Here is a 13,570-nt window from a genome sequence, read left to right on the forward strand (position 1 = left end):
CGAGAGGTAATCATCGTTGTATTTGTCTTATTTGGTTTTAAAGGCTTTACTTAAAAATATCATGGGGCAAAGCACCATATTTAACAATCACATATTATAACGTTGTCAGGCAAAACTGGCATGGTTGTTAGAATCTTAGCCCCTGGTTCATTTGTTGAACATGTTTTTATTGAGTGCCTAATATGTGCCAAACAGAGATCAATGGAACAGAATAGGGAACTCAGAAATAAATCCATGCATATTAGTTCAACTAATTTTCCATAAAGGCACTATGAATACACAACAGAGAAAAGATAGCACTTTAATAAATGTTGTTGGGAAAACAGGATATCCATATGCAAAAGAATGAAATTGGACCCCTATCTTATACCATACACAAAAATCAACTCGAAATGGATTTAAGACTTAAACATAAGACCTGAAATTATAAAACTCCTAAAAGAGAACACAGCAGAACAGCTCTTTGACATCAGTCTTGGCAATAATTGTTTGGATATGACACCAAAAAGCAAAGACAGCAAAAGGAAAAATAAAAAAGTGGGACTATATTAAATTAAAAAGCTTCTGCACAGCGAAGGAAACCATCAACAAAATGAAAAAGCAATCTATGGGATAGGAGAAAATAACCACAAATCATATATCTGATTAGGGACTGATATCCAAAGTATATGAGGAACTCATACAACTCAATAGCAAAAACAAACAATCCAATTAAAAAATGGGCTAGGGGCTGAATATCATTTTTCCGAAGAAGACATACAAATGGCCAGCAGGTACATTAAAAGGTACTCAATATCACTAATCATCAGGGAAATGCAAATCAAAAGCACAACCAAACACCAGCTCACACCTATTAGAATGGTTAGCATAAAAAATCCAAGAGATGACAAGTGTTGGGAAAGATGTGGAGAAAAGGAAAAGCTTGAATGCTTTTGGTGGGAACATGAACTGATAGAACCATTATGAAAAACAGTATGGAAGTTCCTCAAGAAATTAGAAACAGAACTTAGAAGCCAGCAATTCCACCTTTTGGTATTTATTCAAAGAAAACAAAATCATTATGAAATAGACATCTGAACTCCCATATCCACGGCAGCACTACTCATAATACCCAAGATAAAGAAACCACCTAAGTATCCATTAATGGATGGGTGGGTAAAGAAAATGTGGCATATACATACAGTGGAACAGTATTCAGTCTTAAGAAAAAAAAAAAGGAAATCCATTCGTGACAACACGGATGAACCTGGAAGACATTACGCAAAACGAGATAAGCCACACATTATGGTACAGTATAACTTCTATGCAGGATCTAAAAAAAAAAAAAGTCACACTCAAAGAAACTAAGAATAGACCAGTGTTTGTCTGGGAAACTGTAAGGTGGTAGAAATGAGGAGAGGTTGGTAAAAGGATACAAACTTCCAGTTATATGATGAATAAGTTCTGAAGACCTAATATACACCACAGTGACTGCACTTAATAACACTGTATACTATACCTTAGATTTACTAAGACCACTGATCTTATACATTTTCACCAAAAAAAGTAACTATGTGAGCTGATGAATGTACTATTTAGCTTGATTGTTGGAATCATTTCACTATATATATATTTATATATAAATATATAATTATTTTAAGATATTTTGATGATTCAATATATATATTTATATATAAATATATATTATATAATATATAAATATAAATTTATATATATATATGATTCAATTCATATACATTTGTATGAATATGAATTAATATATATTTATATATATATAAATCGAATCATCAAAATATCTTAAAAATTTGTCAAATAAACCTCAATAAGGCTGGGGGAAAACCTACCACTTTCCAATTGGACTATCAATATGTTAAAATCCTCTCCAGCGGCTATAGATTTGCCAAAATCTCCTAGCAATTCTATACATATTTCCTTTATATATATTGGGGCTATATAATTTGATGTATTAAGCTACAGTGTATAACCGGGTCAAGAAGAAACATATATTAATGCAACACAATGTACAAATATACAGAATATTTGATATTACCCTCCCATTTGTGTGTCATGGGAGAAATCAGTAGTCAATCATGGCATGACAGTCTGCTCCAACATGACTCCAGAATATGTTTTAATATTCCACTCTACGCAGTCATCTTAGTTGTCGCTCAGAGTAATTCCTTTTCCCTTTCCCTGGCCTACCTTAGTATTGTCCTGGAGGACAGAATATTCTAAAAAGATAGCATTTCAGATAAATGGGATGAATAAAAGATTATTCAAGAAATAGTGGTAGAACAATTGATGCTTTAGGAAAGAATGCCATATTTCTACTTTCTATTATATAATAATTCTGACTAAAAAAATTCATTATAAAAATAATCAACTCCTAGACAGTCTAGAAGAGAACATAGATGTAATCTTTTCTTGGGATCCAGAGAGCTTTTATGACCATAAAACAGAGGTGGATCTGCAACGACGTGGAGGAACTAGAGGGCATTACGCTGAGTGAAGTAAGTCCATCAGAGAAAGACAACTATCATATGATTTCTCTGATAGGAGTAAGTTGAGAGGCAGAGCAGGGGGTTTGGGGGTAGGGAAGGAAAAAATGAAACAAGATGGGATCGGGAAGGAGACAAACTATAAGAGACTCTTAATCTCACAAAACAAACTCAGGGTTGCTGGGGGGTGGAGGGTTGGGAGAAGGGGGGTGGGTGATGGACATTGGGGAGTGTATGTGCCATGGTGAGTGCTGTGAAGTGTGTAAGCCTAGTGATTCACAGACCTGTACCCCTGGGGCAAATAATACATTATATGTTAATAAAAATAATTTTTAAAAAATGGAAGTGGGAAAGAAGTTATAAGAAAAATCTGATAGATTGGGATTTATAAAAATTAAAATCTTGTTTTTTAGTCATAAAAAAGCAAACTGAACAAATGAGGGAAAATTTAGCAGTGTGTTTAACAGTTAAAGTTCTTAATGCATAAATATTTTGTAAATTAAATAAGAAACAGACAAACATCCTACAGAAAAAATAAACTAGAAACAAATTCATATAATTTACAAGAGAAGAAGTATTAATGACAACAGATAGCGCATAAGGTTACACTTCACACTAACAATAAAATAACACAAGATATCTTTTTTAACCATCAAATAACCATGAAGAGCTCAGAAATGAGAAAGCCGTGACAGACTGCACATAGAGGAAAATATCTGGAAGGAAATTTGAAAATACACACCCAGGGCCCCCTAAGTACTCACACACATTGACTCAGTAATTCCATTTCTATAATGATCTGAATTAGATATAATAATCCACAATTAGAGCATCATGTGAAATAGAATGAATGAGATGCTGACATTGTATTCCTAATAGGTAAAAGTTGGAAATAGCTAAAACAGGTGAATGTTTACACAGACAATAGTGTATCGGTACATTAACAATTAAAGTTGTAATAATCAATGATGGTAGAAATGTACAAGAAACAATGTGTTGTGTGCTTCAAATTTTATTTAACATATATTTTCTATATATTTAATATGAAATAAATTGGGATATAAATGCACAAACATGACAATGATGTTTGTTTTCTAAGTCTGGGCTTGACCCTAAAGTGCTTGGCTGTTGTTTTTATTCTCAGCATTTTACGACTGTTTTCCTATTACTTTTTAAAAGTGAATGGCTGAAGTAATCAGAAAAAGATTTCTCAGAAGAAACTGTCAGAGAACAGAGAGTGCCTAAAAATCACATCAGTTTATTGCAGTTCCCAAATATTTCCTAATCCAGAGAGACACAATCAAAACTGTCTTATTATACTATCGTAAATGCCCAAGAAAATCTCAAAAATCTAATTTTGCTCAGGAAGATAGAAGATGTCTTCTTGAGTACACATTGTAATCCTGCAGAAAGGCGTGTGTAACTCACAGCTCAAAATCTCTAGGACTGTCCCTCGTAAGCACAGTTCAGTCCAGCCCCTTGCCCTGGGCTAACCTAAAGCAACCCCTAAGTCTGGTCCAGAGGCCACACAGCCAGGCTTTGAGAAAGAGCCAGAAGCCCTGTTGGTTTGCCTACCCTAATCCTGTAATTACCAGAACATTACAAAAATAAGACTTATCTGTGGGTTTATATTTTTATTAAATTAAGTCTCCTGAGAGCATCATGGTTATGCATAAACCACATTTATTAATCCTGGCATAGCTCAGAGAGATCACTGCAAAAATAGACTATGAATAAATTGACCACGTCATACTTACTCAGTGTGCAGTGTAATTTTCCTAGCGTTATTTTGTGCCACTGAGCTGCTGAGTGGCTGAGGGGCTAAATGAAGGCTTCTCTTTCCCTGAGGTAGTATAGTTTTCAAAACTGGAAAATTCCTTTCCACGCAGTGTTGACATTAGTACACACTTTCTGAGCCTTTATTTACCTAGCAGAGTCAATTCAAGAGTACTGCATTTTTACAGAAGATGGGAGAAGATGCATCTAGCATCTGAATCTATTCAAGATGGCTGAATTCAAGAATATAAAGAAACACCGTCATAATCTGTGTGTGTGACCAGCAATTATCGCTAGGATAGATGAAGGACAATTTGACTGCATTCATTTTTCTGATCGTTTAATCACATGGCCAAAAAGGGGGCTAGTTTTGGGAAGCAATTTGCAAAGCTACTTTAAATGTGGTGTTAACAGTCCAAATACATTCTGCTTCAGATTTCCAAAATGAGGATTCCATGAATCAAATTAAGTTGAACTGAAATTTCATACATGCATAGATGTCCTAAGACAAAATATCGTCTGCAGTCTTAGACTTTCACTCTGCAATTTGAAATAAATTCCTCCTGCCCAGGTCCCCAGCAACCAGCCTATGGCCAGATCAGACAGCGCTCCCATCCCTGAACTCCCTTGTCCTCTCAGCGGCCTCCGACAAGTGGAGCGCTTCCGTCTTTTTTTTTTTTTTTTTTAATTTATTTTCAGCATAGCAGTATTCATTGTTTTTGCACCACACCCAGTGCTCCATGCAATCCGTGCCCTCTCTAAAGCCCACCACCTGGTTCCCCAACCCCCGCCCCGCCCCTTCAAAACCCTCAGAGTGTTTTTCAGAGTCCGTAGTCTCTCATGGTTCACCTCCCCTTCCAATCTTCTTAAGGAACATCCGTCTCTTTCCCCCAACCATGTACAGGCCCAGACCTCCTCCAGCTTCTCTAACAGTTGTTTCTCACTCTCTTCTGCCTGATTAACTTGCTCTTCTTCCTCAATACAGTCTCTTAAAGCCGACATGACTAGGAGCTCAATCCCGGGCCCTCGCTTTTGCTCCATCTGAACTTGCCTGTGACCTTCCGTGCTGGCTCATGATTAAAGAACATCCATGTGCTGAAAGCTCCCGCACTGGTATTCTGAGCTGCTCACCTAAGTCTGTCCTACCTAGCAGGCATTTTTATTTGGAGGTCACGTGACTTCCCAACATCCAAATCGGAAATCACGATTAAGAACACTGCCCTCCCTAAACTGGTTTTTAATCCGATCTTTAGCATCTTATGACAGGGCACCACATGCACCCAGGTATTCTCCAAAATCCTCAACAACACTTCTGTTCCCCCTTCTGCTTTGCCAAGTCCTGTTGTTCTAAAAGCCCTGATAGAGGCAGCAATCTTTTTAGAACCTCATCTCAGAAATGACCCATCATCGCCTCTGCTGTGTTCTGGTCATCAGAAGTGAGTCGTGAACTCCAGACCACACTCAAAAGAAAAAGGATTCTGCTGCTGGCGGCCATCTTGGAGGCTGCCTGCCCCAATGCCAGGGCAGGCTCCCTGAGGGCTGCTCTGACCCTTCTGCTGTTCTCTGAACCTTGCCAAGAGCTTCTCTCCTTACACCACCACATGGCCTACTGGAAGCAGTTGCCGATGTTTCCTTTGGACTCCACGGCCTGGCCTAGCGCCTAGCCATGACCTGCTGAACTGAACTGAATTGTGCATCTCCCAGCCTGGGTCGGAATATATAAACAGTGCTGGGACTAAACCGAGAAATGAAGCTCCCAAGACAGGATGTTTCCTTTGGAGGGGATCTCCCGGTGCCCTACCTAAAAGCAAGTCTAACATATTTGAGGAATCTGTGGTAGGAGTCTGGAACACTCCAATTATAATGAAGAAGCGGAGAGGAGACAGGCAGTGAGAAAGAAGGCTGGCTCTGTCATCCTGGTAGGAGCTTACACAATGGTTTTCAGTCTTTTGTGTCTCCTCACAATACCTCGGGAAACTCCAGATGATGTTTGTGATGAAGGGAAGCGGAAAAGAGGAGGCGACAGAAGGGGAAGTTGCAGGGCATTCAGGTGCCAGTTTTATCATAAGGGGAACCAAGGAAGGACATTTGCTTACCACCTTCAGGTTCCCAAATGAGAAGGGCTACGGAGGAGCCAAATCCAATCCAATCAAAGACACTCTATTTCTGTATTCTGTATATTCTGAATTCCTGCTCACCCTTCCCCCTCTAATTTAGCTGGGTAAGTAACACAGATAACCTTTCTTCTCTACCGAAACATAGTCTTCACAAAGCAGCTCTCCACAACTCCAGCTCTGCCATCCCTCCAGCATTCAGTGCGCCTCCAAACAATCATTTCCCCAAGCTGCAAAATGTGGTTCTGCCTGACGTACTACTCCATATACTACCAAAAGGAAAGGGGGTAAGGGGGAGCCCTAAGAGAATAAGCCAAGGAAATCTCTTTAATGCTTCCCTTCCCTATCAAGAGAATCCACTAGCAAGGCCTAAATTCTTGGGGAGAAAGGAGGATGTGGTTATTATTATTCCCTCCCTCATCATAAAATAGGTACCAAGGGCTACAACGTTGAGTACTCTGCTAGGCACAGTAATCACAGACATAAAGGACACAAAAATCAGCCTTCAACAGGTTCACCTTCTTGTGGAGACTCAGAGGCAAGAGCAGGTTAAGAATTCTACCATAACAGCATGCTGTGCATTAAGAAAAAGGGGAGCACAGAGTGTGAGCTCCCTGATGACAGCACGGACATCCAACTTGGACCAGGCCATCAGAGAAACTTTTCAGGGAAGCAAGAACCAGGAGGAATCTTGGAAGGACAAGCCAGGACTGGCTCAGAGTAAACAGGGGAGTAACAATCCAGGAGACAGGAAACCATGCGAAGAAGCAGGGAGATCAGAAAGCACGTGGCGGTGATTTCAGGGGACTAGAGTGACTCCTCAGACAAAGAGCGTGAGGAAGGCAGGATGAGGAAGGAGAGGGCACTCGAGGATTGCCACACGAGGGAGCTTGGAGGTTACCCCCCAAAGCAGCAGGAAGTCATAAAACATCCCAAGCAGGAGAATGACGTAGCCAAATTTATTTATAGAAGGAGCTCTCTCACATTAGTGGAGAGATCTGATTGGCAGGAAGACCCACTCCCTGCTGCCATAGTAAACAGACGGTAAATGAGTGAGAGCAAAAAGTGAGCTGTGGGAGCAGATGAGGAACGGACAATTCAGAAACAATGTAAACTTGATGGGACTCAGATAACTACAGGGTTAAGGAAAAAGAAGGGTGTTAACGATGACTCACAGCTTAGTGGCTTAAGAAGCTGAGCAGAAGAGGGTGATATTCCCTGAAACAAAAGATAAAGGAATTCCCAGATTTTATGGGAGGTGATGAGTTTAGCACTGGACATACAGATGTTACAGGGACTAAGGACCAATTCCCCCAGGTACTAGGATCTTGGATTCATTTAAATTCAGACAGACTCTTCGGTCAGTAGAAATCTAGACTCTAGGTCTTGAGAACCTTGGGAAAAAGTTGGAATTTCACCAACTCTGAAACTATAGTACCTTCCCTAAGCTGTCTTCCCACCACTCTCCATAATAACATGCCTCTTTCATACAATGCTGGGATGATCGGGAAGTGAACAGTGGAGACCACCACAGCTGTATTGAGGTAGTGCTTTTCTCATGCTATCTTATCCCTGAGGGCACTTGAACACTGAGAATCATGTGTTACAAGTCAACTTAGAGCCATGTCAAGTGGGAAAAGTTCTGAATTTATATGCAACTTGTATGTAGCCAGTAATAGCCTGTTGATAGCCAGTCACTACTCTGAAGTACTTGTTTTCCTAGAACTCACCAGTAAGAAAAAGCACATATGCTCCAACATTCCCACAGATACAAGCACAGATAGGTGCTTGGAACTGGGTCCAAGTATCTGGAGGCATGTTGGTTTCCAGATAGATTCTAGCTCAACAAGAGTGCTAGGAAGCCAAAATGGAGGCATGGCCTATAAAAATGGTATTCTGTTTTCCCAGGCAGATATTTAAACATTATGCGGCCAAATGGACTCATCCTTATAGGACTTCCCAGTTTTGTGTCATATCAAAGGTATATTCCATGGAATATATATGTATTTAAAATTCATAAATTTACTCACTTACTCCTATTTTAGATGTATATGTATCTCCTGCAAGAAAGTGTGTGTGTGTGTGTGTGTGTATGTATATGGGCATATGTCCTATAACTCGAGAGAAAGGTTTAACTTGGGAGAAAAGAAATGTTTTGGAAGGATGCCAGGTAGCTTATGGAGTACTTGGGAACACTGGAGAGCCAGGCAGGAACCAAGGCAGTCAGTCAGGTGGCAAGCCCCACGGCCAAGATCTCAACAGAGGAACAGCCTGGTCAGGGTGACACAGCTTCGCTGCTGGACACTGGGCACAGCCGCTGGCACCACCATCACCAGACACTGGATACTGCTGAGGCTCTGCCATGACTGCGGGCTACTCTTGGCACCACTGCCACCGAACACTTGATGCCACCACCACCGGAATGAATTCCAGCTACCTCCTTTGTGTCATCTGCTCCAAATTCAAAGTCCCAGCAAAGGCGTCTCATTGTCTGAGCTTAGGTCGCTCATCCATATCTAGCTATCGGGGTTCACGAGAGCAAGTACTCATTTTTCTTGGCTTATAGAGGCAGACCTGGGACCTGCCTCCTACCAAATTTCAAATAAAAGAAGAGGTTCAAATACTGATGTAAAAGCCAAAACCAAAACAAATTCCCGATAGAGGATAATGCCTTCCTCACTGAGATGTTTTTGTGATTTGTACCTGGTCATAAAACAACATCTGTAGCTGTCATAATTTTTTACATATTAAAACTCTAACCAAGACATGAATTGGATAATATCACTGTACTTGACTCTTTTCATATATTCTTTTATTTTTCAATGAGCAATAACAATGCCTCATGGACTAACTGGCTACATGGACTGACTTAGGTAGTACCCAAAGCTACACATTCTTTTTTTAAGCCTTTATTTTTTAGAGCAGTTTTAGGTTCACAACAATATTGAGAAGAAGGCCAGAGAGTGCCCATAGTCTACCTGCCCCTACACGCACCTACCTCCTCCATGATCAACATCACTGACCAGGCTAGTACATTTTTTGGCAAGGATGAACTTAAACTGACCCATCATAACCACCCAAAGTCCAAACCTTACCTTAGGGTCCACTCTTGGTATCGTATCCTTAGTGTGTTTAAAAAAAAAAAAAAAACATAATGACACGTATCCATCATTATTAGATGATAGAGAATATTTTCCCTGCCCTAAAAATCATCTGTGCTCTGCCTGCTCGTCCCTTTCCCTCCCCTCCTTCTGCCCCCAGAAACCACTGATCTTTCTACTATCTCCATAGTTTTGCCTTTTCTAGAATGCCATACAGTTGCAATCAGAGAGCACGCAGCCTTTCCAGATTGGCTTCTTTCACTTAGTGATATGCATTTAACATTCCTCCATGTCATTTCATGGTGCGATAGCTCATTTCTTTTTAGCACTGGACAAGTGTCCGTTGTCTGGACGCGCCACAGGTGTTTTATCTGCTCACCCACTGAAGAACAGCTTGGTTGCTTCTAAGTTTTGGCAACTACGAATAAAGCTGCTATAAATGTCTGTGAACCGGTTTTTGTGTGAACATGTTTTCAACTCCTTAGGTCAATACCAAGAAGCACAATTGTTGGATCCTATGGCAGGAGTAGGCTTAGTTTTGTAAGATGCCGGCAAACTGTCTTCCAAAATGGCTGAATCATTTTGCATTCCCACCAGCAACGGCTGTGGGGTCCTACTGCTTCACATCCTCACCAATGTTACAGATTCTGGCCATTCTAATAGGCATGTGATGCATAAATTTTAAAAGTAAAAAATATCTCTGGCAGCAGCATTAAAGGTCTGAACAGCCGATGGCAGCGGCATCCCGGGGAGGCTGGTGGAGGGCTTCTTCCCTCAGCATTATTTAAGCCATATGTATGAACTTCACATCTTTGAACTATAGCCATATTGGAGTTTTCCGGTGGGGTTTCAGACAGACAGTGGGGATGGATGAATCAGGAAGAAGTGCTGAGATCATGGATGTGATCAATAAGTTAGAGGTCGTCTTGGAGAATAATTTTGTCCCACAGTACAGAAAATCCAGACAAATAGATCCATACTCTGGAAAAGCCCCTGTAACACACTGGAATACCGAAGATGTACCTCAGAGGGGCCAGAGGTAATACCACAGAGAAGTAGTGTAGTCAAGTCTTTGGGAGCAAGTAGAGAAGTGGGTTAAAGTGTGGCATGCTGACTGAAAAGGTCATTGTTGCAGACAAATGGGAACACTGGCATACTCTCTTTCTGGAGTTTGACTTGTGCTCTGGGAAAAGCTGGAACCCTTTAAAGAGACCAGCTGGGATATCCTTCCATTTATCCTCTAGCTCTACTTATTCCCTGTGCTATGCCTGTGGAAACTGACTTCTGTGACCTCTACCAATGGGCTTCCTTGCCCTCTAGTTTCCTATTGGGTTTGGCCAATGGTGAGAATCTTCCAGAAATCAAAAGCATTCCCATGGACTGGCCAAATCCCTTAACCAAAGATCTCAGTTCCCAACAGGAAGCTCTTCTTCAACACAGTCACTCCTGTCTCTGGGTTGGAATAAGTGGTTTTCTGCCATTTTGACCCTCGGGCCTAGAGACGGCAAAGAGCACCTGTTAGAGGTTCACTGTCTCCACACCAATTCTTGTGGCTCCTCAATACCTCACACCCTTTATTCTACTTGAGGAGGTTATTGATTTCATTTTGGGACCCAGACAAAAGCCTAAGATAGAGATTTATAAATTTTATGGGACATAAATTGACAATTTTAGTAGAAAGCTTTTTTTTTTTTCCTTTTGGAAGTTCCTACCATCATACGCTTCAACTCCACTATCTAGGTTCACTCAATTTTTCTTCCACCTTCCCCACTGCCTTGCCTACCCACCCAGGCATGAGTTCTCCAGGTCTTCACACTCCAGCACCCCATCTCCACTCAATTTTTCGAGTTGGAAATCTGGTATTCATTTTGACTTTATCCTTTCTGTACTTGTCTATAATCTACCCTTTCCTCTCCCTCCACTCAATGTCCCTCGTGTGTAGTTAACAGGGACCTCAGAGCTGGTGTCCACTCTGAGAAATGAACTTAACTGCCCATAAACAAAATGGCCACAGGTCAAGGGCTGAGTTCCCAAGATGAACCCCTGAACTGGTTTAAAGCTACTCACACCCCTCAATCTCTTGCTTTCCAGCTTTTGCTCCTTCTCTTGTCCATGCTCCTACCTTCTTTGTGCTGCCAGTATCATCACCTGTTTACTGTGTCTATTCTCAATACATCCACTTTGCACCCTCGCATCACATTTCCTTCTCTCTTCTAGAATGCTGCTTCCCTGGATTAATGTATCACTAACAAATGTACTTTCGTCCCCCCAACCTCCAAAATAAACCTAACCATTCAACATCTGTCAGTTGTGAAGCTGAGAAGTGCTGGAGAAAAAAAAAATCGCACCAGGGTGTATGACCGCAAAACTTCAGTGACAACCTCAACTGTGCCCTCTCTTATGTTCCAAAATAAGTGTCTCAAATCTTCTTCAACCTCGCCTTAAGGCCACATCACAGAGATGACAGAAGTAATCAGATGAAGGCTCAGTAAACTGCCATTCCCACATACAAATGCATCTGCTTATCCCCATCCCTTCCTCATCACCGTCTACTACAAGATCCTAGCTCAGGACTACCCACCTAGCTGCCTGGTGTTAATCTCTTTTTCTCGCTCCTTATCTTTCACTGACTTTGAAAGGTTGGAATGTTGCATGGCTCAGCTCTAGGGCTTCCTTTCTTTCCACGTGCCCCCCTTGGTCCATCTGCTTCACTGCTGTAGCTTCTACCGCAGTCCACATTCCCATGGTGCTTCACTGCTCTTAGAATGAAGCTCTTACTAAGACAAAGACCCTGACTGACCTCCCCTACCTGTCTCTGCAGCTTTCGCCCTTACTTCCTGCACTCCCAACAAACTGACTTTTTTCCTTTCTGTCATAGCACCATGGTCTTCCATATCCCAGGCCATTCTTCTCCCACTGCTTGTAATAATCCACCCCCCACCTCCCGAACTGGGCTGTCTGACGTTTAGTCATTCTACAGAGCCGAGCCTCAGTGGCACCTCCTCATAGAAGCATTTCTTCCTTCTCATGCTTCTCTGACTAGGCCAGCCTCATTTTTTTTTTTCAGGCTCAGTTTTTATATAATTTTACAATATGGTGTATCTCTCCAAATTATAATTTAATTAGTTATGTAATTTTTTTAAAAGATTTTTATTTATTTATTTGACAGACAGAGATCACAAGTAGGCAGAGAGGCAGGCAGAGAGAGAGAGGAAGGGAAGCAGGCTCCCCGCTGAGCAGAGAGCCCTATGCGGGGCTCGATCCCAGGACCCTGGGATCATGACCCAAGCTAAAGGCAGAGGCTTTAACCCACTGAGCCACCCAGGTGCCCCAGTTATGTAATTTTTATTATTCATTCCCTCACCAGACATTAAGCTCCACTGCCTGTTACTGAATGTCCCATATCCAGTAGGTATTCAGAATAATGCATTAATTCATTGAACAAACATTTTCTTTCAAGAGTCCTTTCCAATTTTATAAGACGTAGGTCTCCTGATGCACCTCTAATTACTATCCTAACAGTTCATGGGAGATCCATCCATTTTTAAAAATACAACCCTACACTCTCTTTGACTTCCTGGGAGTTTTCTGGAAAGGGCAATCCATGTGGCATTCACAACCCAGCCGTCTGCTGACCAGGGAGGCAGACAATTAGGTCATTGCCCTTTGTGATCATTAGAAGGGGCTCTTTGCCAAGCTTCTTCACCAGAGGTATGAGAGCCTGGTGCAGACCAGAAGCACTAACGTGGTGATGGGTTGACTCTGACAGGAACCGGGCTCGTCTCATGAGCTGCTGTGCAGCTGAATGCCAGTATCTAGTTCAAGATGCGGCTCAAAATGGTGCTACTTGCTCTTTGAGCCTCCTTCCCAGGAGTTTTGGCCAGCTTCTGAGACGAAGAAGCAAAGACAGCAGAGGTGGCGAGGCAAGCTTCATTGGCAGCCAACTGTATTTTATTAAAAGGAAGACTGGCCATCGGCCCCATGTACTCTCCTCATGCCCGAAGAAGCCGTTAAAGAGTGGCACCTGGCCTCACCCTCTGTGGCTGAATGAGCCTACTAGTGTAAGAAATAGATCTGCTGG

At 41.6% G+C, this 13,570-nt stretch overlaps 1 protein-coding gene across 1 annotated transcript in view; it reads right to left on the minus strand.

Moving 5' to 3' along the window:
- Positions 1-8,206, minus strand: part of LOC101677557 (S-formylglutathione hydrolase-like) — a 31,909-nt gene extending 23,703 nt beyond the window's left edge. The window contains 2 exon segments of the mRNA XM_045081783.1: positions 5,177-5,344; positions 8,119-8,206. Coding sequence (XP_044937718.1) covers positions 5,177-5,344; positions 8,119-8,206 — 256 coding nt within the window.
- Between the last annotated feature and the right edge of the window lie 5,364 nt (positions 8,207-13,570).

Source organism: Mustela putorius, unplaced genomic scaffold (assembly GCF_011764305.1).
Source record: "Mustela putorius furo isolate JIRA1106 unplaced genomic scaffold, ASM1176430v1.1 tig00000580_pilon_pilon_pilon, whole genome shotgun sequence".
Classification (NCBI taxonomy): domain Eukaryota; kingdom Metazoa; phylum Chordata; class Mammalia; order Carnivora; family Mustelidae; genus Mustela; species Mustela putorius.